The 26,112-nt window shown below is 50.3% G+C and overlaps 1 protein-coding gene across 8 annotated transcripts in view; it reads right to left on the bottom strand.

The window, feature by feature from the left end:
• Nucleotides 1-11,655: 11,655 nt before the first annotated feature.
• CSGALNACT1 (chondroitin sulfate N-acetylgalactosaminyltransferase 1) overlaps nucleotides 11,656-26,112 on the bottom strand; it is a 336,764-nt gene continuing 322,307 nt past the window's right edge. For all 8 annotated transcript variants that reach the window (XM_059909680.1, XM_059909681.1, XM_059909682.1 and 5 more), the window contains 4 exons: nucleotides 25,122-25,300; nucleotides 24,174-24,268; nucleotides 15,819-15,900; nucleotides 11,656-13,332 (listed from right to left, as the gene is read on the bottom strand). In XM_059909680.1, coding sequence (XP_059765663.1) covers nucleotides 13,043-13,332; nucleotides 15,819-15,900; nucleotides 24,174-24,268; nucleotides 25,122-25,300 — 646 coding nt within the window. In that variant the 3' untranslated portion in view covers nucleotides 11,656-13,042. The remainder of the gene's footprint in view (nucleotides 13,333-15,818; nucleotides 15,901-24,173; nucleotides 24,269-25,121; nucleotides 25,301-26,112) is intronic.

A 26,112-nucleotide genomic window follows, 5' to 3' on the forward strand; every position in this document is an offset into this window, starting at 1 on the left:
TCAGTCAGGCGTCTCATGCAGTAGCTCCCGGGCCAGCCCAGCAGGGCCACGACCTCTGGGCGGCCACCAGGATCACGCAGGAGGATGGGTTTTGCTGGTACTCCAGGCTTGACTCCTGTGGCGGCATTCATTTAAAGGACGCATAGGGTTGTAGCAGTCTGTTCGTGAAGTTGTTCGCTGTGCAAGACACACCTGGAGAGTGTAAAATGTAGCCAGAGAAGAGGGTGGGGTGCACGTATATGTGTGAGTGTGCATGGGTGTATGTGTGCTTTAATGAGAAAGTTTTTAAACTGATCATTGTTAGGTGTTTCTTGAAATGTGCCGTGTGGTTTCTGTTGTCTGAGAGACAATGGTCAGTCGTCTAAGAGAACCTGTCTCTTAGCTTTCATTTGTAATAGTAGTTCAGCAGTCATGACATTATAAAATTGCAGACATACACAGGGCTGGAAGTCAGAAACTTCTGTTACCAGGCTTCCCTGGTGGCGCAGTGGTAAAGAATCCACCTGCCAATGCAGGGGACACAGGTGTGAGCCCTGGTCCGGGAAGATCCCACATGCCGCGGAGCAACTAAGCCCGTGCGGCACAACTACTGAGCCTGCGCTCCAGAGCCCGCGAGCCACAACTACTGAAGCCCGTGGGCCTAGAGCCCGTGCTCTGCAACAAGAGAAGCCACTGCAATGAGAAGCCCGTGCACCGCAACGAAGAGTAGCCCCGCTCGCTGAGACTAGAGAAAGCCCACGCACAGCAACGAAGACCCAACACAGCCAAAAATAAATAAAAATTTTAAAAAGAAAAGAAGAGAAACTTTCGTTCCCATCTCTTCCCACCATTAGCTGTGTGACCTTGGACAGGTCCCTCTACCTCTCTGAACTTCAGTTTTTCACTTCTAGCAAAACAAGGTGGGATAACCAGGTAATTATTATTTTCATCCAGCTCTGAAATCTTAAGGTTCTGGAATAAATAGAAAAATACCCTATAGCCACTAGTAATTATGAAGACATATAAGATTCTAGCATCACCCTCTGCCTACAGTTATTTTGGAGGAAATAAGTACAGTCATATCCAGATATAACTACAGATATAACTACACCCTATTGGAGGAAGACTTAGAAAACAGGTGACCAGACTGAATTAACCTAATATTACCAGGAGAGGCAGACTTGAGTTCTCTACTGTTTTACCCTGTTGGCTATTGATATTCAGAGGAAGAAACTGTCCAGTGTTTGCTGATATGATGGCCAGGAGTAGCACTTGACATTCCGAGGGAGAGTGGTTTACATAACTCAGAAACTGCTTACCACTAAATGGGGTTGGGGAGGCCTGAATTCTCATCCCAGCTCTGCAATTAGACTCAGTGTCCCAGGGTCTGAGCCTGGTTAAGGCTGAAGGCGAGGACGTCCAGCCTCTGGCCTGGTCTCGCCCTCCTGTGGCCTCGATAAGGCCAGCACCCAGACCTGCCTGCCGAGCTTTCCTGGTCTGGGATGCCCCCCAGCCCCAGGCGCTGCAACCCGCCCACCTCCGTGGGGCTGTGCTGAATACCGCTCCCTGACCGCGGTGACTCTTCTCTCCCCCAGGGAGATTGCGGGTCTCCTACAGTCGCCCCGGACCCTCCGCTGCCCCTCCCCACCGCCAGGACCTCACACCCCCACCAAACCCCCATCACGGCACAGGAGGGTGCACCAGAGAGTCACTCTGTACTCTGGCGTCACCAGCAGGCTAAGCGACGAGCAGAGGTGTCAGTTGGCTCAAACCTCACACCAAGAAGGGGAAGACACAGGGACAGCCAGAGAAAAAGTGAACCCGGGGCATGGGCAGATCACTTGAGGTATCTCAGGGGCATTTGCACCAGAAATTGCCTCTCTGAGCTAATGCTTTGGAATTGACCATCCTTTTCGTGTAAGGTCATGGCTAATGAGGTCTGTTTTTAGGTTAAAAAAATTAAGGTCAGGACTTCCCTGGTGGCGCAGTGGTTAAGAATCCACCTGCCAATGCAGGGGACACAGGTTCGAGCCCTGGTCTGGGAAGGTCCCACATGCGGCGGAGCAACTAAGCCCGTGTGCCACAACTACTGAGCCTGCACTCTAGAGCCCATGAGCCACAACTACTGAAGCCTGCACGCCTAGAGCCCGTGCTCCACAACAAGAGAAGCCACCGCAATGAGAAGCCCACGCACCGCAATGAAGAGTAGCCCCCGCTCACTGCACCTAGACCAGTGCAGCCAATAATAAATTAATTAATTAATTTTTAAAAATTATGGTCTATGTTTTTGCAATTGCCACCTCTGCAGGGGCGGCTTTCTTCACGCACACGCATCCAAACATTGGTTATGTCCTCACATATATATACCCTGGGACTCCTGCATTTGGTGCACAGAGAAGACATAGAAGTGATTTGTAGGGGAAGCTTGGATGTGTTTTCATGGGGCCTCTTTGCTTTCATTTTGTCAAGAACATGTTCCAGACTGCATTGCACAGGTTTCTGTTTTAGAACGTAAGTTTCCTACATTTATGTCTTTTTTAAATAATACCTCAATTTGAATTATGTGTTCCCGTCCTCCGGAGTAACTATTTTTGACTTAAAAAAATACACAACGTGAGAGTTGCGAGTTAAGTTTTATTTGGGGCAAAATAAGAACTGCAGCCCAGGACATGGCTTTTCAGATAACTCTGAGAAACTGCTCCAAGGAGGCGAGGGGGGAGCCAGGACTTATAGGAGTTTTGCAACGAAGGGCAGGTAGTCGGGACCGTCAAAGGATTATTGTTAATCAAAGAAAACCAGATACCTCAAGTTAAAGAATTTAGCGCTTTTCTATGTATGGGAAGATGCAAGAGTCTGGGCTCACTGAAATCATTCCTTTGATATGCACTTGAACTATCTGGGGCCAGTATCCCCTGTTTTCACATCCTGAGTTTCCTCGGGGCTCTCTGTAGGGAGTGGCTGCAGTCTGTTGGCTACTGGATGGCAGGTATTCTTTTCAGCCCTGAGTTTGCTCCGGGCTCACTGGCTCTCGTTGCAGGGCTGCAATCATTGGTGACTGTGGCATCCTTTGTTTACTGATATGGCAGGAAATATTCCATTTATCACGATACATCTTACTTAGATTTCCCTCCTTTGCCTTCCATTGCTGTAATCTCCTTATTGTTTTCCTCTCTCCATCCTCTTGCTTGTATTTTAGGAGAACTGTTCACTCTTTCTTTTCCACTCACAGGTTACATTCTCTGCAGTGTTAATTCTGCTCGTACAGCCTGCAGTGTGGACGTTAGTACTTCTGTTTCCAGAAGTACTGGCTCTGCCTCTTTACCTTCCTGTTCAGGGATCTTTAGACGTCCTACTACTGCCCCAGACTGAAAGCCACCAGGAGGCTTAAAAGATAAAAAAAAAGATTCCTCTTTTTATTGTGTGGTAAAAACGCATTATTTGGTAATGAGGTAGCTTGGTATAGTAGAGGGAAAGCCCAGCAGGTTTGGGTTTGGATCCTGGCTACTTCATTAACCAGCTGTGTGGAATCTTAAAAGAAAAAAAAAAAAAAAAAGCTAAGCTGTATGAGCTTCAGCTTCATCTCTGAAACAGGAGTTCTAAAGTCATCCTTTGGGTTCTGAGGTTTAGAAAAGAAATATGTGAAGTGCCTGGAACATACAAAGATCTCCACAAATAGCAGTTATTCCTGTGAGTCCTGAGCCCAGCATCCATCTCCCCCTTTATCAGCTCAGCTCATATAACCAATGGGCTGTGTATCCTAATGGCCCCTTGGCTAGAGTTTCTGGGATGAATTTAGGGGGAAAGGGAAACTTTTATAGAGTAACGGACCTAATGATGAATCACACAATATATCAGCCAGTCGACTTGCAGAGAAATGGCTCACTTAGTTTGGATTGGAAATGGTACGGAAAGGGCATTCTCTAACGTCTGATTTTGACATCACCCAAGTTAGCAGTCATCAGTCTTCACCCCAAAGCTGGCCATTGAGATATCAACTGCCATTGAGATATAACAGATTCAGGTGCCTTGGCATTCCTGGTCACAAATCCGCAAGTATTTGCCTCTCTTTTTGACCAGAAGACTTATTACAAACCCAGATCGCTTGGGAGTTAACTCTGCCTTGTCTGCGAAGAGGTCAGGCAGCGCTGGTGCTAAGCCAGATGGCCAGGGAGGGGGCAAAGCCCAACACCCTTGTCAGTCTAAATCAGCTTTTACTTTTCTTCCACTGAAAGGATGTTCCTTCATGAGTCTTCCCACCACCTGAGTCCAGACCTGGTAACCATCCATCGCGCTGGGCCTCAACACCCCACAGCACAGCGAGCGCCCCACCTTTGGAAGGTGCTCTTGGTGGTGTGGCCGAGCTCTGGAGCGGCTTCTTAACCAGGCCACTCCCTACCTTCCTGGCGGCCCACACACTGTGGGTGTGAGCTTTTTTCTCTTTTATCTATTCTGTTTTTCCTGACTGGGGGAAAGTACAGGCACATGCAGGCTCTAACGCTTGCTTTTGTTTAATTTTTTTATACCCATCCCCCCCAAAAAACTAAAACAGTTCATCCATTTCTCCTCCCCTCCACCCCCTGCCACATGCAACCACCAATCTTTTCTTCATATCTATGAGCTTGGGTTGTTGTTTGGTTTCTTTTTTCGGATTCCACATGTAAGTGAGATCATATGGTATTTGTCTTTCTCTGACTTATTTCACTTAGCATAATGCCCTCAAGGTCCATCCATGTTGCAAATGGCAAGATTTCATTCTTTTTCATGGCTGAATTATGTTCCACTGTGTATCTTTACCACATCTTCTTTAACCATCAGTGGACACTTAGGTTGTTTCCTTATCTTGGCTATTGTAAATAATGCTGTGATGAATGTGTGGGTACATATATCTTTTCAATTTTGTGTTTTCATTTTCTTCAGATAAATACCCAGAAGTAGAACTACTGGATCATATAGTAGTTCTATTTTTTATTTTTTGAGGAACCTCCGTACTGTTTTCCACCAATTTATATTCCCACCAACAGTGCACAAGAATTCCCTTTTCTCCACATCCTTGCCAACACTTACTATTTCTACACTTTTTTATAAAAGCCATTCTAACAGGTGGTATCTCATTGTGGCTTTGATTTGCATTTCCCTGATAATTAATGATGTTAAGCATTTTTTCATATGCCTGTTGGCCATTTGTAAACCTTCTTTGGAAAAATACCTATTCGGATCTACCACCTATTTAAAAATCAGATTGTTTTGTTTTTGTTATTGAGTTGTAGGAATTCTTTACATATTTTGGTATTAGCCCCTTATCAGAATATATGACTTTCAATTATTTCCTCGCATTCAGTAGGTTGCTTTTTCATTTTGTTTACGGTTTTCTTTTCTGTGCAAAAGCTTTTTAGTCGGATATACTCCCACTTGTTCCTTTTTGCTTTTGTTGCTTTTGCTGTCAGAATTAAAAAATCATTGCCAAGACCAATGTCAAGAAGCTTACAACCTGTGTTTTCTTGTAGGAGTTTTAAGGTTTCAGGCCTTAAGTTCAAGTCTTTTATCCATTTTGAGTTAATTTTTGTGTACAGTGCTGGAGAGTAATCCAGTTTAATTCTTTTGCACGTGGCTGTCCAATTTTTGCAACTTCATTTATTAAAGAGTCTATTCTTTCCCCATTGTATATTCATGATTCTGTTGTTGTAAATCAATTGACCATATATGCATAGGTTTATTTCCGGGCTTTCTATTCTGTTCCATTGATCTACGTTTCTGTTTTTATGCCAATACCATACTATCTTAGCTTTGTAATACAGTTTGAAATCAGGGAGCATGATGCCTCCAGCTTTGTTCCTCTTTTTCCAGATTGCTTTCGCTATTTGCGGTCTTTTATGGGTCTATAAAAATGTTTGGATTGTTTGTTCTGTTTCTTTGAAAGTTACCACTGGGATTTTGCTAGCGATTGAATTGAATCTGTAGATTGCTTTGGGTAGTATGGACATTTTAACAACAGTACTCCTTCAATCCATGAACACAGAATATATTTCCATTTATTTACGTCTTCTTCAATTTCTTTCATTAATGTCTTATAGTTTTCAATATACAGGTGTTTCACCTCCATGGTTAAATTTATTCCTAAGTGTTTTACTCTTTTGGATGCAATTGTAAATGGGATTGTTTTCTTAAATTCTCTGATAGTTTGTTATTAGTGTATAAAATGCAACTGATTTCTCTATGTTAATTTCGTATCCTGCAACTTTACGAAATTCATTCATTTGTTCTAACAGTTTTTTTGGTGGAATATCCAGGGTTTATATATAGTACCATGTCATCTGAAAATAATGACAGTTTTACTTCTTCCTTTCCAATTTGGGTGACTTTTGTTTCTTTTCCTTGCCTTACTGCTTTAAGAATTCCAATACTATGCTGCATAAAAGTGGCAAAAGTGGGCATCCTTGTCTTTTTCCTAATCTTAGTGGAAATGCTTTCAGCTTTTCATCATTGAGTATGATATTAACTGTGGGCTTGTCATAGATAGCCTTTATTATGTTGAGGTACATTCCCTCTATATCCACTTTGCTGATAGTTTTTATCATAAACGGATGTTGAATTCTGTCAAATGTTTTTTCTGCATCTATTGAAATGATTATATGATTTTTATCCTTCATTTTGTTAATATGGTGTATCACTTTGAATGATTTGCAGGTATGGAACCATCCCTGCGTCCCTGGAATAAATTCTATTTGGTCACAGTTGTATGATCCTTTTAATGCACCGCTGATTTCAATTTACTAATATTTTGTTGAGGATTTTTGCATCTATGTTCATCAGGCATATTGGCCTGTAATTTTCTTTTCTTTCTTTCTTTTTTTTTTTTGTGGCATCTTTGTCCTGTTTTGGTATCAGGGTAATGCTGGCCTTGTAAAATGTGTTTGGAAGAGCTCCCCTCTTTTCTATATTTTGAACGAGTTTGAGAAGGATTGGTATTCATTCTTCTTTGAATGTTTGGTAGAATTCACCAGTGAATCCATCTGGTCCCGGACTATTGTTTGTTGGGAGGTTTTTGATTACTGATTCAATCTCTTCGTTAATCATTCTGTTCAAATGTTGTATTTCATCATGAATCAGTTTTGGTAGGTTATATGTTTTAGGAATTTATCCATTTCTTCTAGGTTGTGCAGTTTGTTGGCACATAATTGTTCACAGTAGTCTCTTGTGATCCTTTGTATTTTTGATGTATTAGTTGTAATTTCTCTTTCATTTCTGATTTTATCTGAGTCCTCTCTTTTTCTTGGTGAGGCTAGCTACTGCTTGGTCTATTTTGTTTATCTTTTCCATAAACCAGCTCTTAATGTGATTGATCTTTTCTATTATCTTTTTTGTCTCAATTTCATTTGTTTCCATTCTGATCTTTGTCATTTCCTTCCTTCTACTAACCTTAAACTTCATTCTTTTTCTAGTCCCTTGAGGTGTAAAGTTAGGTTTTTTATTTGAGGCTTTTCTTGTTTCTTGAGGTGGACATTTATCACTTTGAACTTCCTTCTTTGAACTGCCTTTGCTGCATCCCATAGATTTTAGTATATTACGTCTCTGTTTTTGTCTCAAGGTATTTTTAAAATTTCTCCTTTGGCCCATTGGTTATTCAGTAGTATGTTGCTTAGTCTCCACATATTTGTGATTTTCCAGTTTTCTTCATGTAATTAATTTCTAGTTTCATACTTTCGTGGTCAGAAAAGATCTTTGATATGATCTCAATCCTCTTAAATTTATCAAGACATGTTTTGTGGGGTCTGTCTTTAATTTTCATTTATTTTTCTTACCCTTTTCAAATGAGGTTTGACATCCCAGCCAAAGAGGTGATGTTAATTGTTGTAGATTTGTAAACCCTGGAGTTGGAGGTGGTTTTCGTGGTGGGGTTACAAGCTGGGGGATTGATGACTGAGGTAGGGAGTTGCCAGTGGTGCTGTACTCACCTTGATTCAAGCTAACATGTCTGACCCTCAAGTAGATGAAGAATAAGTACAGTTCACCCAGCGTCCCCACCCGCCACCCCGGGTACTGCCTGTGTGTAGAAGGCAGGCCATCTGCACAGCCAGCCACCAGGTGAGTCTTGGGCAGAGGCCATGAAGGTGGCCTGGCCCTCTCTGGACCTCTGCATGATGATGGAGGCCAAGACAGCCTGAGGCAGCACAGTGTCACTTCGTCTCCCCACCCCTGCCCCTTGGAAGAGTGGACAAGGCAGACACAGCCGAGGCGCACTGGACTAGCTACTCCAGAGGGTGTGTCAGAGGATCAGTGATGCAGAGATGTTTGAAGGGCACCTCTGCTGACTGAAGAGAACATTTTCTCTCTGTGTTGAAAAAAACCACCACCCAAATCCCCCAACCAACTGGCACAGGCCCCATAGTTTTTGGCAGCATCAACAGCAAAGCCCTGAGTCCTGCCAAGAGAAACAGCTTTGAATTCAGATACAAAGCTCATCAGAATAGGGACCACACAAAGCTGCCAGCTATTTGATGGGTGTTGGGAGTAAAACACACCCACCCTTCCAAGGGCCCACCCAAGGGCATTCTCTCTGATCAGCAATCCTCAGAAACAATGTCAAATCCTTTCCAAAAAGCAAGAATTCCCACCTGCCCTCCCCTCCAACCTAAGGTAGACTTTACATCTAACACCTTGGGATCCTGCTTGGAGAGCTGGCTTCTGAGGCCTCCAACCCGCCGGTGATGACCCAGAGCTGAAGGGGCAGTGGGAACCCGAGGCACAGGAGGACAGGTGCTGGACTCCACCCGGGCCAAAGCTCCTGCCCCTGCCCCGAGACCATCAAGCCCTCTGGAGCTGGTCCTGGGAGGCAAAATGATGCCAATTTCTGGCCAGGCCTCTGGGCAAGTTCCTGACCATTTCTGAGTCTTGGTTTTCTGCACCTGGAAAATGGAAGTAATGACATTAGCTGCCTTAGAAGGTTAGCGTTCTGTATATAAGGTGCCTGGCTATGCTTTTTACTTCAAAAACCTCTAATGCCTCTCAACTGCCTAGGGGGTCACCAACTCCAAATCACTGAGCACAGAATTTAAGGGAGGAACTATTCATTATATTTTACACTCCTACTAACACTTCTGTGGATAGACTGAAATTGTTTTCAGAATGACAGAAATAAATGACAGTGGTGCACGCATGATGGGTTCATGATCTCTACTGTGTGACCCATTGTCTGATTATAGCCAAGAGGTGCGGGGCGCGCTGGGAAGTACAGCAGACACAGCTGTGAATGCAAAATTAGTATCAGATAAGAACAAATGGATGTGAATACCTGCTACGTGCATGACGTGTCCTAATTCCACGGTCGGTCGTATGATATAAATGCGATTGCATTCATGAACCTGAACGGGGAAACAGGTGGAGATGAGTGTCAGGTTTAAGATCATATGGGCTGGAAGTGAAAGAACTGCATTTGAACCCAGGTATGTGGCTGGGGAAACCCTGATACTAATTTCCACGCTGAACTGAAACTGCAAATACAACGCATCCTACATAAAAGACTTGCACAAAAGCAGCCCCCACGGATGCCAGCGGAGGACCATCCCCCCGCCGGGGCTCACTGCAAGCTGCCAACGTGTCTTTAGGTTACAAGTGAGGAGCGGGAGGGAGTGCCAGCAACTGGCTCTCACGAGGCTGGTTGGTGCACGGCTGCTGGGCGGGACCCCAGGTTCTACTAGGGACCCTGCTCCAGCGGGGTGACTGGGGCCAGTTCCTGGGCGATTTACATACAGTCAGAACAGTGGAGGATGCAGAGCTGGAAGGGACCTCAGACAAGCCCCAGCCTCAGTGCTTCCCTGGTAGCATCCTTCCTCCCTTAGAAGATGTCGTTCATCACTGCCGTGCTTTGCTGTCTAAGGTTAAATGCCAAGTCCCTGATTATAATGCTCCAGTGGGGCATCAGCAACCCTTCCGTTATAAATAAGTATCTTGGGCTTCCCTGGTGGCGCAGTGGTTGAGAATCTGCCTGCCAATGCAGGGGACACGGGTTCGAGCCCTGGTCTGGGAAGATCCCACATGCCGCGGAGCAACTAAGCCCGTGAGCCACAACTACTGAGCCTGCGCGTCTGGAGCCTGTGCTCCGCAACAAAAGAGGCCGCGACAGAGAGAGGCCCGCGCACCACGATGAAGAGTGGCCCCCGCTCGCCGCAACTGGAGAAAGCCCTTGCACAGAAACGAAGACCCAACACAGCCAAAAATAAATATAAATAAATTAATTAATTAAAGAAACGTTTAAAATAAATAAATAAATAAGTATCTTGGGCAGGGAACGGGACAGGTCCTGCTAGGGAATGAATGTTTGTGCCCCCATAAGGTTCTTAAGTTGAAGCCCTAATGAGATGGTATTTGGAGGTGGGGCCTTTGAGAGGTACTAGGTCATGAGGGTGGAGCCCCCACGACGGGATTAGTGTCCTTTTAAGAATACGAAGGAAAGCTAGCCCTCTGTCTGCTCTCAGCCATGTGAGGACAACAGCAAGAGGGGATCCTCACCAGACACCTGATCTGCAGTGCTTTGACCTTGGACTTTTCAGACTCCAGAACCTGGGAAAATCGGCGTCAGTTGATGAAGCCGCCCTGTCTGTGGTATGTGTTACAGACCAAGCTGAGACAGACCCCTCCTGCATGTGCTCTGCGAGGGCTCCTGCCTCTTGGTAAAACCGTTTACCTACCTAAGCTTTGAAAAGAGGGATAGTTTGACACTATGCTGTTGTCTCTTCAGCCACCCTCAGCATCCTTTAAAATCCCATTTTTAACCCCTGCCTCAGGCACCCATGATATGCAATTTAAACCTGCACAAATGGCTGGTCCCCCCCACAGTGTGGCCTGGAGCTCCCATCCCGGGACCCCGAGACCTCATTCCACAGCCAGACATTCGCTCCCGCTGCTGGCCTTGCTGGGACAGCAACCTCCCGACCCAGAGGAAGACGGCAGGAGCAGGCAAGGTCGGCCCCACCAAGCCCAAGACCCAGTGGAGAGACAGACAGGTGCCCGGAGCCTCCTCCCCCAGCCCCGTGTGTGGAAGTACGAAACGCACGTACAGCCAAAAGGGCTCCTGGAAACCATTCCTCAACGTCTCCTAATCAAAAAGGACGAGCGGACTGTATTAACTGCCAGGTTCTTCACTACGGTTCTCTCCTCCCTCTAGACCAGTTCCCCCCAGGGGACACCTGGCGGTGACGGGAGCCAGTTTAGATGTCCCCCTGGGTGAGAGATGCTCTTGGCTTCGAGGGGGGAGAGGCCAGGGATGCTGGGGGCACAGGACAGCCCCCAGCAGGGAATATCTATCCTGAAACGCTGTAGGGCCACAGCCAGGGAACCCTGGTCTACACACACAGAAAACCGTTCTCCAAAAACTAAAGATGTGGTGTTCTTAATCCAAGAAGAAATCGTACCCACAAATCACATTTTATTAGTTGTCCAATGCCACCTTCCATTCATGTCCTGGGTTTTAATTAAATTTTATGAACTACCAGTACAAATCAATACAAAGCATTTTTTTTTTTTTTTTTTTTTTTTAACACACCAACAGCTTGAATGTTCCTGAAGCTTTTAAACAATGAGTCGACTGTCGGCAAACAGAAGGCAAGGACCCAGAGAGATAATTAGCTCATGCATCTGGTGCTGGCTAATAAATAATTTTCACATGAATGTAGAAACCACTCAATGTTAACTGCGTTTATTTTTTTTTAAATAGTTGGAAACTATAATAAAAGGCGATTTTCAGAAGCATCTTGGTTGACTGGGTAGAACAGCTTAATTTAAAAAATAATTAGTTACTGCCCCTTGGCTGGGGTGGGTGAACACACAGCACAATCATCCGTCCCGCTGGATGCTGGCAGATGGAGTGACCTTTCACAACAGACATTTTCCTGCGTTTCTTCTCGTGGAAGCCAGAAGCCAGGAACAGCACCCTGCTTGGAAAAGAGAATGTTTGGTTCACACAGTCTGCTTTGGTTTATTTAAACAAGTAAGAAAGTGGTCCCCAGTTCCCCTGAGGAGAAAATGTGTTTTCTGACTTCTATCACCAGTCTGAATGTTTCCTTTTCTGTTAAGGTAAAAAGTACACTTTCCTTTCTCTCCAGTGTTCAGTTGCTCCTCTCCGGAAATACTCTTCAGATAAAGTATCCGTGCGTCTCGTTCGGCCAGCAGCCCCAGGCCACGCCTTCCCCACGATGACTGTCTGCTGTCCAGTGCCCGCAGGGTCAGCGACTGCCACGTCCTCGGATGTGGGTAACAATCCGATGCTCTGAACTGAAAAGTTCTCATAATGCAGCTAAAAGTATCTTCTCAAAAAAATGTAAAAAGGTAGCTAACTTATGCTCTCTTAGTAAGGCTTGCAAACTGGTAATTAAATAAGCAGAATATAACTCATAAGCCAAAAAAGTGCATTTTAAATAAAATTAACAGAGATTGTTAAAACTACAACCAAAAAGATGGATGAGCAGGTTATTTTTAGTTAATCTTGGGTGGAGATGATACAATAGCTATGGTTTTTTTTTTTTCGTTTTTAGTCCATTTGGTTTTGCTTGATATAGTCACAAAGATCACGATGAGTGTATCTTTGAATTTCACACGGTCTCTCCTCACCGGCCTCCTGACATTTCAGCATCCCAGACACTAGAGCCCCGCTGATAATCACTCATATGGGGAGGGATGTGCTGGCCTTCCATTCTAATGAACTTTATACAAAACTTGTCTTCGTTCATGAATATTTCAGTAAGCACAGAAAACAAACAGCCCTTGCTTTGCTGTAAACACACCATTAGGCTCACGATCTCACAATCAGGCAGCCTTTGTCAGACACCGGACGGGTGCGTTTCGGCTGTTTCTGCAGGCCAGGCTGAGGGGTTTTGGTTCCTGTTGCAGAAGCTGAACAGGCAGAGGGAAACAGGAGGCTCTCCCCTCGCCTGCTTTACTAATCAAATTCTTTTCACCAGTCAAATTCTTTTCTTGCCCTTCAGGGCAATCTTTTCCTTGTTGCAGCCATTCATTTGGTAATTGCAAAAGGAAAAAAATAAACCGTCTCCCCACAGGGGCCCCTGGGAGCTCATGTGTTTTGGCTCCCTGTCTCCTGTTTCTGTTTGCGGAGGTGGGCCTCTATCTCGTGCCTGAAGACCAGCATCCCCAGCTGCCCGTGGGACGCCTCGTTCATGGCCTTGGACTGCATGCACATCTTGTACTGCTCGGGCGTCAGCTCGTCCACGCAGCGCTTCTCGTGCCACAGGTGGAAGAGGCCCCGCACGGGCGTCCGCACCACGATGAGGTTGCTGTGCAGGTACTTGCGGTAAAGGTGCACGTCCTCGCCGCCCCAGCCTTTGATGTCCAGGTCGAACCCACCTGTGGGAGAGAACACACTGCTGAACACGCTGCCGGGGCCCCCTGATCCGCGCCAGCACAGAGCGCTGCGTGGAAAGCGGGAGCACCTCGGGGAGGTCTCCCCGCCCGGCCGAGTGGCGAGCGTCCAACGGGGTCAGAGGGCTCAGACACCCCGGACACAGAGGGCCTCGCCGGCAGCGGCTCCAGCTCCGAGACAGCGTGACTGCACGCAGCACGCAGCCTCGCCTGCTCCCAGGAGCCCCCGGCAGCGTGGCCGGCTGCAGTTATAGCAGCTCTGGGGTCAGCGACACCCCAGCCTTAGACCAAGGGCTGCCGCAGCGTCCCAACGTCCCAACCAAAGCCTCCGAACGAAACCTCCTGGGATTCTTTGGATGTGGCCTCCTCCTGCCACTGCAGAGGACAGACCGGGGCCCTGCGGTGTGAAAAATTCACGTTCCTCCTATCGACTAAAGGGGGTCCCCGAAGCTGTGTGTCCTCCACAGGCTGGAGAAAGGAGTCATTTTAAAGGGACTGGCCTCACAGTTCTGAAGTTTGACCCAGAGAATCTCGTTTCACGTTATAGTGACTCCTTCACACAGTGAGGAAGGGTCACCTTTGAAAACTGAGACAGCCTCACATCTTCTCTTCACTTCAAGCCACGGCGTCCCAGACAGAACCAGGAAGCACTGGCCTCTCTGTCGTCACCGTTCCCTTCTCACTGAGGAGATTTCTTGGACCTTTTGTGGAGAAGTGACTCAGTGTCTTTGTCGCGCAGCCCCCGATTCCCTGCAGTCCCCAGGCCACGCTGCCCCGATGGAGACCTCCACTGGAGGGGGGAGTGGGGAACCCAGCCTGCACCCCTGGCGGTGAGCACGGCTGCTGTACGGCCCCCGGACGCGGGACAGGAAGATCCTGAGTCACGGCCTGAATTCGAGTCTTGGTTATCATACCGGCGGCCACTTTCCCTCTCTTAAGTTTAGTTTCTTTACCCTGAAATGCAGCAGGTGCCGTAACCAGATGAGGCAGTAAGGTGAGGGGCAGCGCTTGGTTGGCTGTGATGGATTTCTCATCACCGGTATCATTACTACTTACTAAATAGAAGGCGTACAAGTGAGACACCTGCAAATACGCACAGGATGGCAAAGAGCGACGGGGGTCCAGATGTGACCCAGAGGCTCTGAGCAGGAGCCCCCTTCCCGCCTGCCACCCCCACGGTTGTCAGTGACAGCTATGCTCTATCGTTAGGAAAACCCAGTGTGTTATAACTCCAAAACTGATAAACGTACGTCATCTCAAAATCATCTTTGCTTGTACACAGAGCAAGGAAACAAGAGTTTCTCAAAATGGAAATTTCCTTCAGAACATTTTCAAAATACGTCACTTTTGGAAATTAGATTTGCACATAATCATTTAGGACGACTTCTTAAAGAAATCAAGGAGCACCCGTGGTGAGTTGCTGGCAACCTGAGCAAACCCACCACTCAGAGACCCACGTCCCCCGCGTCCTGCTGCTTCTAACAGGACTTGACGTCAAGACGTTTGGGTTTTTAATCTTTCTAACTTGGTGATCTCTTCGAGGGTCCTGTACTCCCCGTTGTCCAACGCACTTCTGAACGAAAGAAACCGGGCTCTTCACACCGACTCACTGACCTTGCAGAGAGAAGCCCTAAGCCTTGGGCAGGAGGGGAGGGGGCCAGGAGAGAGCAAGACAGGGGGCTGGGGGGCCCCAGGGGGACGCAGGGGTGGGAATCTCCACGTGAGGGCGGGCCTCTAGCTCCACCCCGCTCAGGGTCCACCCGAGCCTCTGGGCCCAAGGTCAAGGCTTGGGCCTGTTCACTCATCCCCGGTCGTGTACAATCCACAGATCTATTCCCTCCAGAGGCACCTGAGTAGGTGTGCTATTTCCCAGGGGACAGGAGACCCTCGGTGCTGATACTGACTATGCCCTCCGATGGCTGTGAGGTCCATCTGCCTCTGAGAGACTCGGCCCCTCATCTGCAAGCAGAAGGCCTTTCCTCTCTGTGTTCTGGGAGCCGTGTGTGTGTGTACGCAGGCGCTTGTGCATGTACGTGTGTGTGTGCGTGTGCACGCGTCCATGCATCTGCGTACACGTATGTGTGCTTGTTGACAGTGACTGCGCACTCCGGACTTGGAGTGACATCTGGAATTTTCACAGGTTCAGCAGAGAGAAACCGGGATCCTCCTGGTGTGTGATTTTCCCCGGTCCTCCGTGTTGCCCTTCTTTCTGGTGGATCCCCTCTCCGTGGAGGACATTCTGTGTGGAGGACACAGGAGCCCGGCCCGGCTGGAGGGAGGCCCTGGACAACTTGCTTCGAAGCCGCCTTGATGCAACAGCCTGACTTTGCCCTCAATTCTGTCCTCCCCCAGGGACACTGAGAGGTGCTGAAGGAGAAGACAGGGTCCCCACTGCCCCGAGCCCCCTCAGCCCAGCGCCCACATCCATGGCCGGAGAGCGGCCTCCTTAGGGACCAGGGCCCCGGGCTCACCTATGTTGATGAAGTCGGACCGGTACTGGCAGGTCATCCCGAACCCGAAGTCTCTCCAGAACCCAGTTTCCTTCTTTATGACCTGCAGGGAGGGCACCGTCACTTGAGGGAGGAAGACAGAGTGGACGCGGATGGGGGTGTCACACATGGGGGGCACGTCGCTGACACACGGCCACCCCCTGGGTGGGGACGTGGAGGACAGTCAGGACACAGCAAGCCACCCGTCCCCAAGGGGCTCTGTGATTTTGGGCACCTGTGGCTGGAATGTTTCCAGGGCAGAGGTTTGAACACACACACACACGCACACGCACATGCACACGCACACACACACACTCTGACAGCGCAGCGGGGGCCGGGGTTGGGAGCCAGTTTGGGGCAGCGCCAGGGAAAAGCCACTACACATCTGGCCTGACACCTGCATGGGCGAGAAGGAGGCCTGGGGCCCACAGGCCAGGCGGGCGGCCAGCAAAGGGCTCAGGAAGCTGAGAGAAGGAGAGAGAACCACCTAGAATTCAGGCGCCCTGGCCCGGGGCGCAAACCGGACTCCCTCAGGGACTGAAAAGAAAACCCGAGGTTGCGTTGCTGGCCGTGGACAAGGGCGCCGAGAGGCCAGGTCCTGAGGACACGCCGGGTCCCTTCCTCCGCGGCCCGTTTTAACCTCAGCTGCGCCCCGCGCACGTGCGGGGCCTCCGGGCAGGGACCGGCTATGAAAAGCCGGGCCTGGCCCTGCCCCGTGTCTCACTCTGCAAGTACGTTTCTAACGTATTTGCTGGAGCCGCAAGACTAATTTTAAAATGGTTTTTGTTGTTTACGTATTTTTGGCTGCACTAATCCTGGGAGTGGGTTTGCGACCCTAATGGCCGTTTTTCTGCATTTGTCCTGGTCGCTCGCGTAGGTGTTAGGAGGAAAGGAGGCCCCGCAGCAGGGCCCCCGCGCCCGGCCCGTGGCCCGCTAACTGGAGAGCTCGCCCCGCCCCGGCGAGACCTCTGGCCGGCGTGTCTGCCTCAGGCAGGCCCCTCAGTCCTTCTGTTTCTGTTCCTTTAATGAGGAGATTGAGCCAAGTCGCCCCAAGGGCTCTCCCAGCCTGACACCCAAATACTCACCCCCTCGCTGCCCTCCACCTTCCCGAGGGCTCACTGCACCTGTACCACAGGCTAAACTACACTTGACAAATGGCCTGCAGAAGCGGCGATGGACTTAACATTTCCTGTACTCTGCAACCTATGAAACCGTCTTATTTCACTACAACCTACACATGGATGTCACTTACACTATGGTTAGCACAAATCAGGACCAAGGAGAAGAAGGGCCGGGAGAGGCCTGTCTCTCCCCCTTGACTCCAGAACAAAGGCCTGCTGTACAGTAGCTCCCCAGCCACAAGTGTCATTAGTATCAACTGGAAAGATGTCACAGGGCAGGAAAGTCGGGAAAAATTTCCACTGAGTCATTTTTTTAAAATGTTTTCTGTTCCATCCCAGTCATGGCAGGTACACTGTCTCTGCCACAGCTAATGGCTCACTGTCCTTTCTGGTGGCCAGGACACAGACATGGCCTGGGTAAAAATGCAGTCGAAGAGGGCTCCCCTGGTGGCGCACTGGTTGAGAATCTGCCTGCCAATGCAGGGGACACGGGTTTGAGCCCTGGTCCGGGAAGATCCCATGTGCCGCGGAGCAGCTAAGCCTGTGCGCCACAGCTACTGAGCCTGTGCTCTAGAGCCCGTGAGCCACAACTACTGAGCCCACACGCCACAACTACTGAAGCCCGTGTGCCACAACTACTGAAGCCTTTGCACCTAGAGCCCGTGCTCCACAAGAAGAGAAGCCACCACGATGAGAAGCCCGTGCACCGCAACGAAGAGTAGCCCCTGCTCGCCGCAACTAGAGAAAGCCCACGCGTGGCAACGAAAACCCAACACAGCCAAAAATAAATAAATTAAATAAATAAATTTATATATTAAAAAAATGCAGTCAGAGAGCCGTGCAGCATTTGAACTTCAAATATTTGGCAGCGGTCTACCTGGCATTTAAGAGAGACAGCTCCACACACGGAAAACAGTGGGCCAGCGCTTGGGAAGAAACACTAGAGGGACTACAGAGATAGCCTCCCAGGACCCACTGAGTGGACGCAGCGCCCGGCAAGGTATGACCCTCACCTGGGGACAGTGTGACAGAGGCAAACTGACTTGTGAGCGGGGAATGAGCTACACAAACACTTATTAACGGGGGCTTTAAAGCTGGCGGGTCATGAAAAGCCAGTATCTGAACAGCGCGTCGAAATTCAGCCCTTGGTGGGAAGAGATCCGGTGGTGCCCTCGGCATGTACCGTGCGGGCAAGACGGGCGCGCGTGCCAAGTCCACGCCCCTCAGGTGGGCTGGGCGCTAACTGAAGCAGTGCCCTCGACAGACCACGAGGCCTCGAGCGTGCGGCAGGCCGCAGCACAGCCCCCTTCCGAGCCCTCGGTGGTTTAACTGCACCCTCCCGCAGGCAATCAGAATAAAATCCACAGGAACATCCGGCCTGCAGAGGCCCCACGTGACCTGCCCCTGCCTGCCCTGTCCATCCCCTGTCCCCTCGAACGTGCCAGCTCACAGGTCTCCAAGGCTGGACACCCGCAGTCTGCCCGGCTGGGGTCGCCCTTTCCTGCTCACCACCGGGCTCCGCTCAGAGCGGTCACCCTGACCCCCCGCCAGTGTCACGTCACATCAGCTGGTTTATTTTCTCTGTAACGTGAGGGCTCTCTGAAACTCTCCTGTCCAGGGGCTGTTTCCGTCTGCTGTCCTCACCCACCACCACTGGTGAACGTAAGCTCAGGGCCTTGGTCTCGTTCAGGCTGGAGGTGCAGGTCCGATCACGGTCCAGCACCCAGCAGGCACTCAGTCACTCCTTCTCCAAGGAACGAGTGAGGAGCTCCCGGCCAGTGGAAACGAGACGGCTGGGGTAGGGAATTCTCAGCAGCAAGGGGCGCAGCCCAGGCCTCGGAGTCCACTGAGGAAGCTCTCAGAACCCGGGGCTCTGGAGCCACAGGCAGAAACGCTTTCCCTTTCCTGGGCTCTAAGCAAGACAGCTCGACTTCCTAGAACCTCTGCCCCAAGCTTCTATACGGAGCTACACACGCGGGTGACGTCTACTACCGTGGAGAAGATGGAGAGGATACTGTAAGAGGACCATCCCCCTGCCCTGGATCTCACCCCTCTGCCTCCAGTGTTGTGTCCTCATGACCATGCCCCCTCCCGACCCCCAGCACCCTCTGCACCCGGATCCCAGCAGGCTCTGCCCGGCACGACACACCACAACCGGACAACTGGACAGTGGGCAGGCCCGCCCTCCCTCGGGGAGCCCCCAGACACGCGCTCTGGGGGAGGTCACGTGACGGGAGTGATCACTTCCTATCAGGACCAAAGCACAAGTCAGCGCCTCCCACAGATGTGGGAAGCCTCCTGCCTGAGGCCGCACAGGTTCAGCTGCGCCTGTGGGGCGCCACATGGCTGACTTGGCAAATGCCGGGGAAGCAATCTGGGCCGGAAAATAAAATCAGTTACAAATTCTCAGGCAGAGTATTTCCTCTAAACCGGAGAGAGTCTCCCAGGAACCGAGGTTGCGTTTGGCCTGCCTCACGTCACCAGAAACCCCACGGGCCCCGGGTTTACAGGTCTCATGCCTGGTGTCAGGCTCTGCTGTTGTTGCCTTGAAGTCTTAGTACATCCTGAGTACCGAGGGCCTGTGATTTCACCGTGCACCGGGCCGTGCAGTCACGCGGTGAGCGGCAGACAACCTGGGCTGCAGGGGTCCCGAGGTCGGGCTGCCGCCCCCCGTACACCCCGCGTGGCCTGGGCCCTGAGGCTCAGGGGTCACATGCGCAGGATCCCAGGGGCTGCGTGTGGTGTGCACGGGCCTCGGGCTGGGAGGCAGCATGACCTGCCCACGATCACTCAGCCAGTCAAGGACGAGCCCAGACCAGCACCAGGCTGGCCGTGACGGTGTCCATTTCTTGACAAATGAGGTGTTTCTCAAGCCACAGCTTTCAAAGAATTGGTCTAAGAATGGACTCAATTGCCACCTCCTCCAGGATTTGTACTAACCCACACTTTCCTACAAGTCTCCTTTCATCGGCATCTGCATGAAAAAGTGAAGTGTTGGGACTTCCCTGGTGGCACAGTGGTTCAGGATCCGCCTGCCAATGCAGGGGACACGGGTTCGAGCCCTGGTCTGGGAAGATCCCACATGCCACAGAGCAACTGAGCCCGTGTGCCACAACTACTAAACCTGTGCTCTAGAGCCCACAAGCCACAACTACTGAGCCCGTGCGCCACAACTACTGAGCCCACGAGCCACAACTACTGAGCCTGCATGCCACAACTACTGAAGCTGGCGCACCTAGAGCCTGTGCTCTGCAACAAGAGAAGCCACGGCAATAAGAAGACTGCGCACGGCAACGAAGAGCAGCCCCCGCTCGCCGCAGCTAGAGAAAGCCCGCACGCAGCAACAAAGACCCAACACACCCAAAAAAAAAAATGAAGTGCCTTCTGAAGGGCATCGTGCTGGACCAGGACTCTGCCCAGGGAGCCTGTAACCCAAAGTCAGACCCTCTGCCCTCTGGAAGCACGCAGAGGTGGAGAACGTGCCCCTGCCCCCAGCTGCTGACCAGTTTGAGTCTGGTCCCATCACTTGAGCTCCCGACCTGCCACCCAGCGCCGAGGGCGTCTGAGCAAGTGACACATGCCTCTGAGCTTCAACGTTCTCACCCGTGACATGAGCGTAGCACTCCTTTTCACCTTACTGAGTGTTACACGGGACAACGTGGGCAGAGTGCCGGCTGCCCAAAGGCCACGGACATGGCATCTGTTAATGTGACTTCTGTTCTCAGCGAATGTCTGCTTCCTGAACAAACAGAAACAGGCTAAAAGGATGGACCAGGCCCAGCCAGCACTTTTTAGAAGTTTAAACTGAAATGCAGGTCAGTGGTGAAGTACTCTTTGGACTAAAGGAGAGAGAAGTGTGTAACGAGAGAGAGGTGAGGACAGGGCCCGCGGACCAGGCGTACGCTGACCAGTCGTCAGACAGTGAGGGCAGGACCACATGGCAGAGGGAGCGCCAGGCACTGTGGGCGTCAGCCCCAGAGAGGAGATGGCCCTCGGGGGAGGGCAGCTCACGAGACATGGGGCAGGGGTGCCCCGGCTGGCGCCAAGCCCAGGTGCTGGGGTCGGGTTTGCAGACATTTCCTCAGTGATCAGTACGAGAGTCAGATTGTGGAGGGCAGTTCATCCCCCAAGGAATCAGGATTCAGGGCTGAGCTGGCACGGCCGGGACCAGCTCACTGCCTGGGCAAGGAAGTCTCTTCCCAGCTCTGTCCAGAGACGTCACGGGCGGAGCCTGAACCAGGCCCCGCGGGAGGACTGACGCCCCGAAGATAGACAGCCAACGCTGGGAGCCAGCTCCTTCCCCCTTCGGAGAGTGGGCTTTAATCACTTCTGAGCACACCACTGGCTTTATGCCTTCAAAGGTTTGTTTTAGTGGAATTAATCTGTGTTTTGGAAACGCGTCTCTGGCCGAGGGTGAAGGAGAGACTGGACTGTGAGGGAGAGATGGATCTAGATGGCTCCTGCAGTGGCCTCAGCAGGAACTGACAAGGCTCGAACCAAGAGAGGGGATGTCTAAAGTTAGCAGTTACGTAAATGAGGGTTATTCCTTTCTCGTAAGGCTGTTTCTACATTAAAGCATCAGCAAGTTTCACCTCAGGTTTAAAACTCTACAAATTAAATATTAGTATGAAATCCCATGATTTCACTTACTACTGATTCCTAACGGTCTGTACTCAAATGTAAAGAAAGAAGTAACCTGAACACACAAAAAATCCCCATAAATTTGGTTTCTCGCCTCTATCTGCAGGCAAACGTTATCAACCGTCAGTGGCAACAGCCAGAAGTAATAAGTGGTACGCTGACTACGAAGGTCGTATTTGCAGGGCTGCTGGCCAAATCTCCCATTTGCACATGGCAGTCATCTGTCACAGCCGCATTCCAGACCTGGGCTTTCCCTTCACCTTGATACTGATGCACTCCAGTGAAGGCTCTCAAGAATTTATTAATATACATGTGTCGTATCTTTCAAGACTGAGCCAAAAGGAACCCCTGGCAGGAAGTCTCTCCTAATTCACCCACCTCCAATCACTACCTGTTATTTTATACCTTCTCTGCACCCACATGTTCTCTCTCCACCATATTAACTTCTGGTGTTTGAGGCTCTCCTCTGGTCATTTCCTCTCTATTTCCGCTCTCACCTAGATCTTAAGCAAATCTGTCTCTGCCACGCTGGATAAGGGAATCCCGGTCTTGGCCTGAGCTCTAGCTGGCTGTGTGACCCTGGGTGAGTCTAGGAGAAAGAAGTGAGTGAGTGAAATGACCTGGGGCATCCCTGCCAAGCACAGGAAACTGCTCCATTCCCTGACTGCCACACGCACACCTCAACTAGCTCTCCATGGGCAGCAAGTGCTCCAGAAACGGCTCAACCAGTAAGAACATAATGGATGCTTTTCTTTTTTGACGGAGACCCCTTTGTCTCAGAGACAATTGCTGTCTCTGGGATAAATAGCCATAAATACTGACTCTTATAATACCAGACCTGTGTGCTCTAGAAAGGTCTCAGTTGTATTCGGAGGCGACTGGTAAAGGTTGCAGGATAACTCAGAGGCCTCGGAGCTGTGGACACAGCAATCTGAGTTCTGTTTCTGACTTGACCACTAATTCTGAGGAGCTGAGAAGCTGGCTGGACCATGCCAGACCTTGAGCTTCCCTGCAGGAATGGCAATAAAAGGATAAAACTTTAAAATTGTGAAATGAATTCCTTGAAAGCAAATAAGGTCTTGGTTTGAAGTTGAAACATTAATCCTATTCAATGTCAAATGTAAAGCAGTACTTTATTTAAAATCAAAGGAACTTTTACTCTGATTGGTTGAAAGAAAATAAATCCTGCATCCCATCCCCCCCCCCCCGAAGCCCTATTAGAAGCTTAGAACTCTATGGAAAGGAAACATGAAGTTTTTCCATCTCAACAGGAGTGATATCACCTCTAAGTAGGAGTGCAAAACTCTTACTGTGTTTATGTATAAAGCACATGCATACACACAGTACGTACAGATACACAACGAATGTGCGGTATTACAATTTCGCTGGGGGAAGAGAGAACGGTGTTATTACTGTGCTGTGTGCCTCACGCCGCAAGTGAAACCACGCTAAGACATGGTGAGGAATGAACCTGGTGCAGCCTAGAGGAACCCAGGTTGGAAAAGATCATTACATCAGCTGCCAGAGGTTAACTGGAGGGGGACCCAGGATGGGGTGGGAGAGAACAGGTTTTCCTACTTCTGGAAGCTTCAACACAGAATCAGCCTTCCCAAAGAATTCCATAGAACACATTTTCAACGAAAATCAGTTTACTTTCCCACTGCAGGGAAGCATGGGAGACTAAGTCCCATCACCTCCTCATGGTCAGACAGCGGCTTCCTTTCTCCACCCTGAGAGGCCAGGAACACGGCTTCGCCACCTCAACAGGAGAGAGAGCCGCTTGAGGCAATTCCTACCGCCGCCCCCCAGGCTCAGCCTGAGCTGGCAACAGCTTCAGATAAGCCCCGCTGGCGTCTCTACAGAAGATCACGGCCCAGCTTGGCGATGACAACAGTGGGACATTTTGCCTCGGAGGGGCACGCCTTCCAGCGGCACAGGGACCTTCTGCTGGCTTCACCCCGTCCTCCTATTGCCTGCACTCTCTGCTGAATGGACCAGCGAAGACATCTCAGCTTACAGAGAGCCTGTGTGGGTCCCCTACCCATCACCTGTGCGGCTGGGGTCTTAGCACAGAAGTCCCTCCCATATTCCTGTGAAAGCCATCTTGCTGGTGACACTTCTGATGCTAATGTGGGAATGGTGACGGAGAGCAGGGACCTGGCCCCTGCCCCACTGTGTGCCTGGGGGGGGGGGTCAGCCACCTCTTCCTGACTTCCGTTTTCCACCTGTCAGATGGGAACCTAAATCTCACTTTTCTTACCTCAGGATTGTAATAATAAAGGGGAAATGTGCTGCAACCATAATGCAATAATGCTGGTTTCCAAAACCGTAGAAGAAAACTATGAAATTACCTTTCTGTAAGGTACTGTTCCTCTTTATTTTCCACTTTTAAATACTGCAAGCACTTTTAATCAACGAGGCGCTGGGAACAAAGGCCAGAACACCTGTCACACTTACAAATTACTCTGGGAAGCAATCCACAGGTTTCCACTCACCTCCACTCATGGTCAGGTGCCCCTGGTGATGAAAGACATGAAACAGAGCCCCACCAAGGCCCCTCGGGGGGAGTACTCACCAGCTGCTTTTCTAAGGGAGGGATCGAGTCCTGATGGCCATATATTATGCCAGGATTGTACTGACTGAAAAGGACCGGATAAAATACCTTCTTCCCTGCAAACCAGAAAACAAACGTATGCGCTAAGCGACAGATAAAGCTGTTAGGTTAGTTCATTTATATGTGACCGTCAGAAACACCCTAGGGATCTGCGTCCACCTTCCCTTTTCCCTCCACTGGACTCTGACACAGACCTTAGCAGTACTGTGGCAGGTAGACCAGATGGACACACTCGGATTCCCTACTTCCCAGCACAGGGGTAACATTCCAAGCTCTGATGGCCAGTGGACATGGCACTGGGCACACCTAGTGGGAGTGGGTGTGAAAGAGGGCCCCAGTGCCCCCATCCTGTCAGACCTTAACCCTTTAACTGCTGACTCGTGGGGCAGTCAGCCAGGGTGACCTCGGGCAGCAGGAAAAGACTTTGGGAGCCCCAGGTAGCTGCTCTTTACCAATTTTCACAGAAGAATTTCAGTATCTGAACAACGGACGTGGCCATTCCAGTGGTTATCAGCTGAGTATCGGCCTTGCCGCTGAGTCAAAGCTATGAGAACAATTTTCACACTGTGGGTTCTTTCTGTCTGGAGCCCCTCCTGCCCTGGTAACCGCCCATAGCCACTCCTTCCCTTTGGTTTCAGCAGCGCCTCCCAGGCCCAAGTCCTCCCCACCACACCTGCTCCCGGGTCATCCCCTAAAGCTGACCTCCTAGGGGAGAATGGAAAAGGGGCTGTACACACGAACTTGGGACCAAGAGTCCCAGAGCTATGGTGGCTGACAGGCCCACAGCACGACACCAAAGGAGGAATCACACCAGACCGCGTCCTTGTCTTTGTCAGCGGGGTAAACGAGGCAGATCCAGGAGCGGGTGGTCGGGGCGAGCTGAGGGGCTGCTCGGGAGGGGAGCCCCACCTGGCTGCGTGTTCAGCCTGCAGGTGTTGAGGAGCTCGGAGGTGAAGTAGATGTCCACGTCGCAGAAGAAGAGCAGCACGTTGCGGCCCGTCCAGGAGCGGGCGCCCACGTCCAGCCCCTTTCCCCGAGAGAACTCCCCATTCAGCTGGATGAAGGTGAAGTTCCTGAAGTTGGCGGCTCTGAAAGGTGAGACCACACACAGTCACTCAGGTGCCCGGGCTTGCTGCCGGTGGAATCCCCTGGAAAACACACAACCGAGGCCCACGACACCTCACCACGTGTCTTCTGTGACCCGAGGGCACTGGGATTAAGGGCACCAAGGACACTTTGAGAAGTTTTAGCACCAATGTATTTTTTCTTTTTCTAGCAATTTCCCCATATTGAAAACTACTGTCACGGCTAACGTGTGCTCCTCATGAGGGGGAGAATGTGAGCCAGTGAAGACCAGGTGACAGAACCAGGGACAATCCCAGTGCCTCTGGAGCCAATGAAACCACTGGCCAAGGAAATAAAGCCACACTGCAATGGCCCCACTGAGCAGCTTCTCATCGGGATTCCCTCCAGGAACCCGGCAGGGTGGTCCGGGTGTACGTCTATACCCAGACACGCTTACATCTGGATCCCTTCCCCACCCGAAGGTAAAACAGCCGAGCACAGTAAGGAAATGACACTTGGATTCAGAAGATGAGGACGTTTGGGACCTGGCTCCCCTGTGGATTAACGCTGTGATCTAGGCAAACCCATTAATCTCCCGGAGCCTCGGCTGCCTCATCTGCAAAACAGAAAAAACGACACCTTCCTTAACTGCTCTCAGAGTGATCAGCGTGGTAAGCGACGCTAAGAGTATAACACGCAGCAAGAAAGCACCCGCCAGTCTGTTACCAGCACAGGGTGAGGTAATGGAGTCCAGGTGCTTCTGCACTTGGCTGCTCGCTCCCAGAACCTTCTGAGATGCGGCACATCTTGAGCAAAAGTTCCAGGAATTCATCTA

The sequence above is a fragment of the Balaenoptera ricei genome, chromosome 21 (genome assembly GCF_028023285.1).
Source record: "Balaenoptera ricei isolate mBalRic1 chromosome 21, mBalRic1.hap2, whole genome shotgun sequence".
NCBI lineage: Eukaryota > Metazoa > Chordata > Mammalia > Artiodactyla > Balaenopteridae > Balaenoptera > Balaenoptera ricei.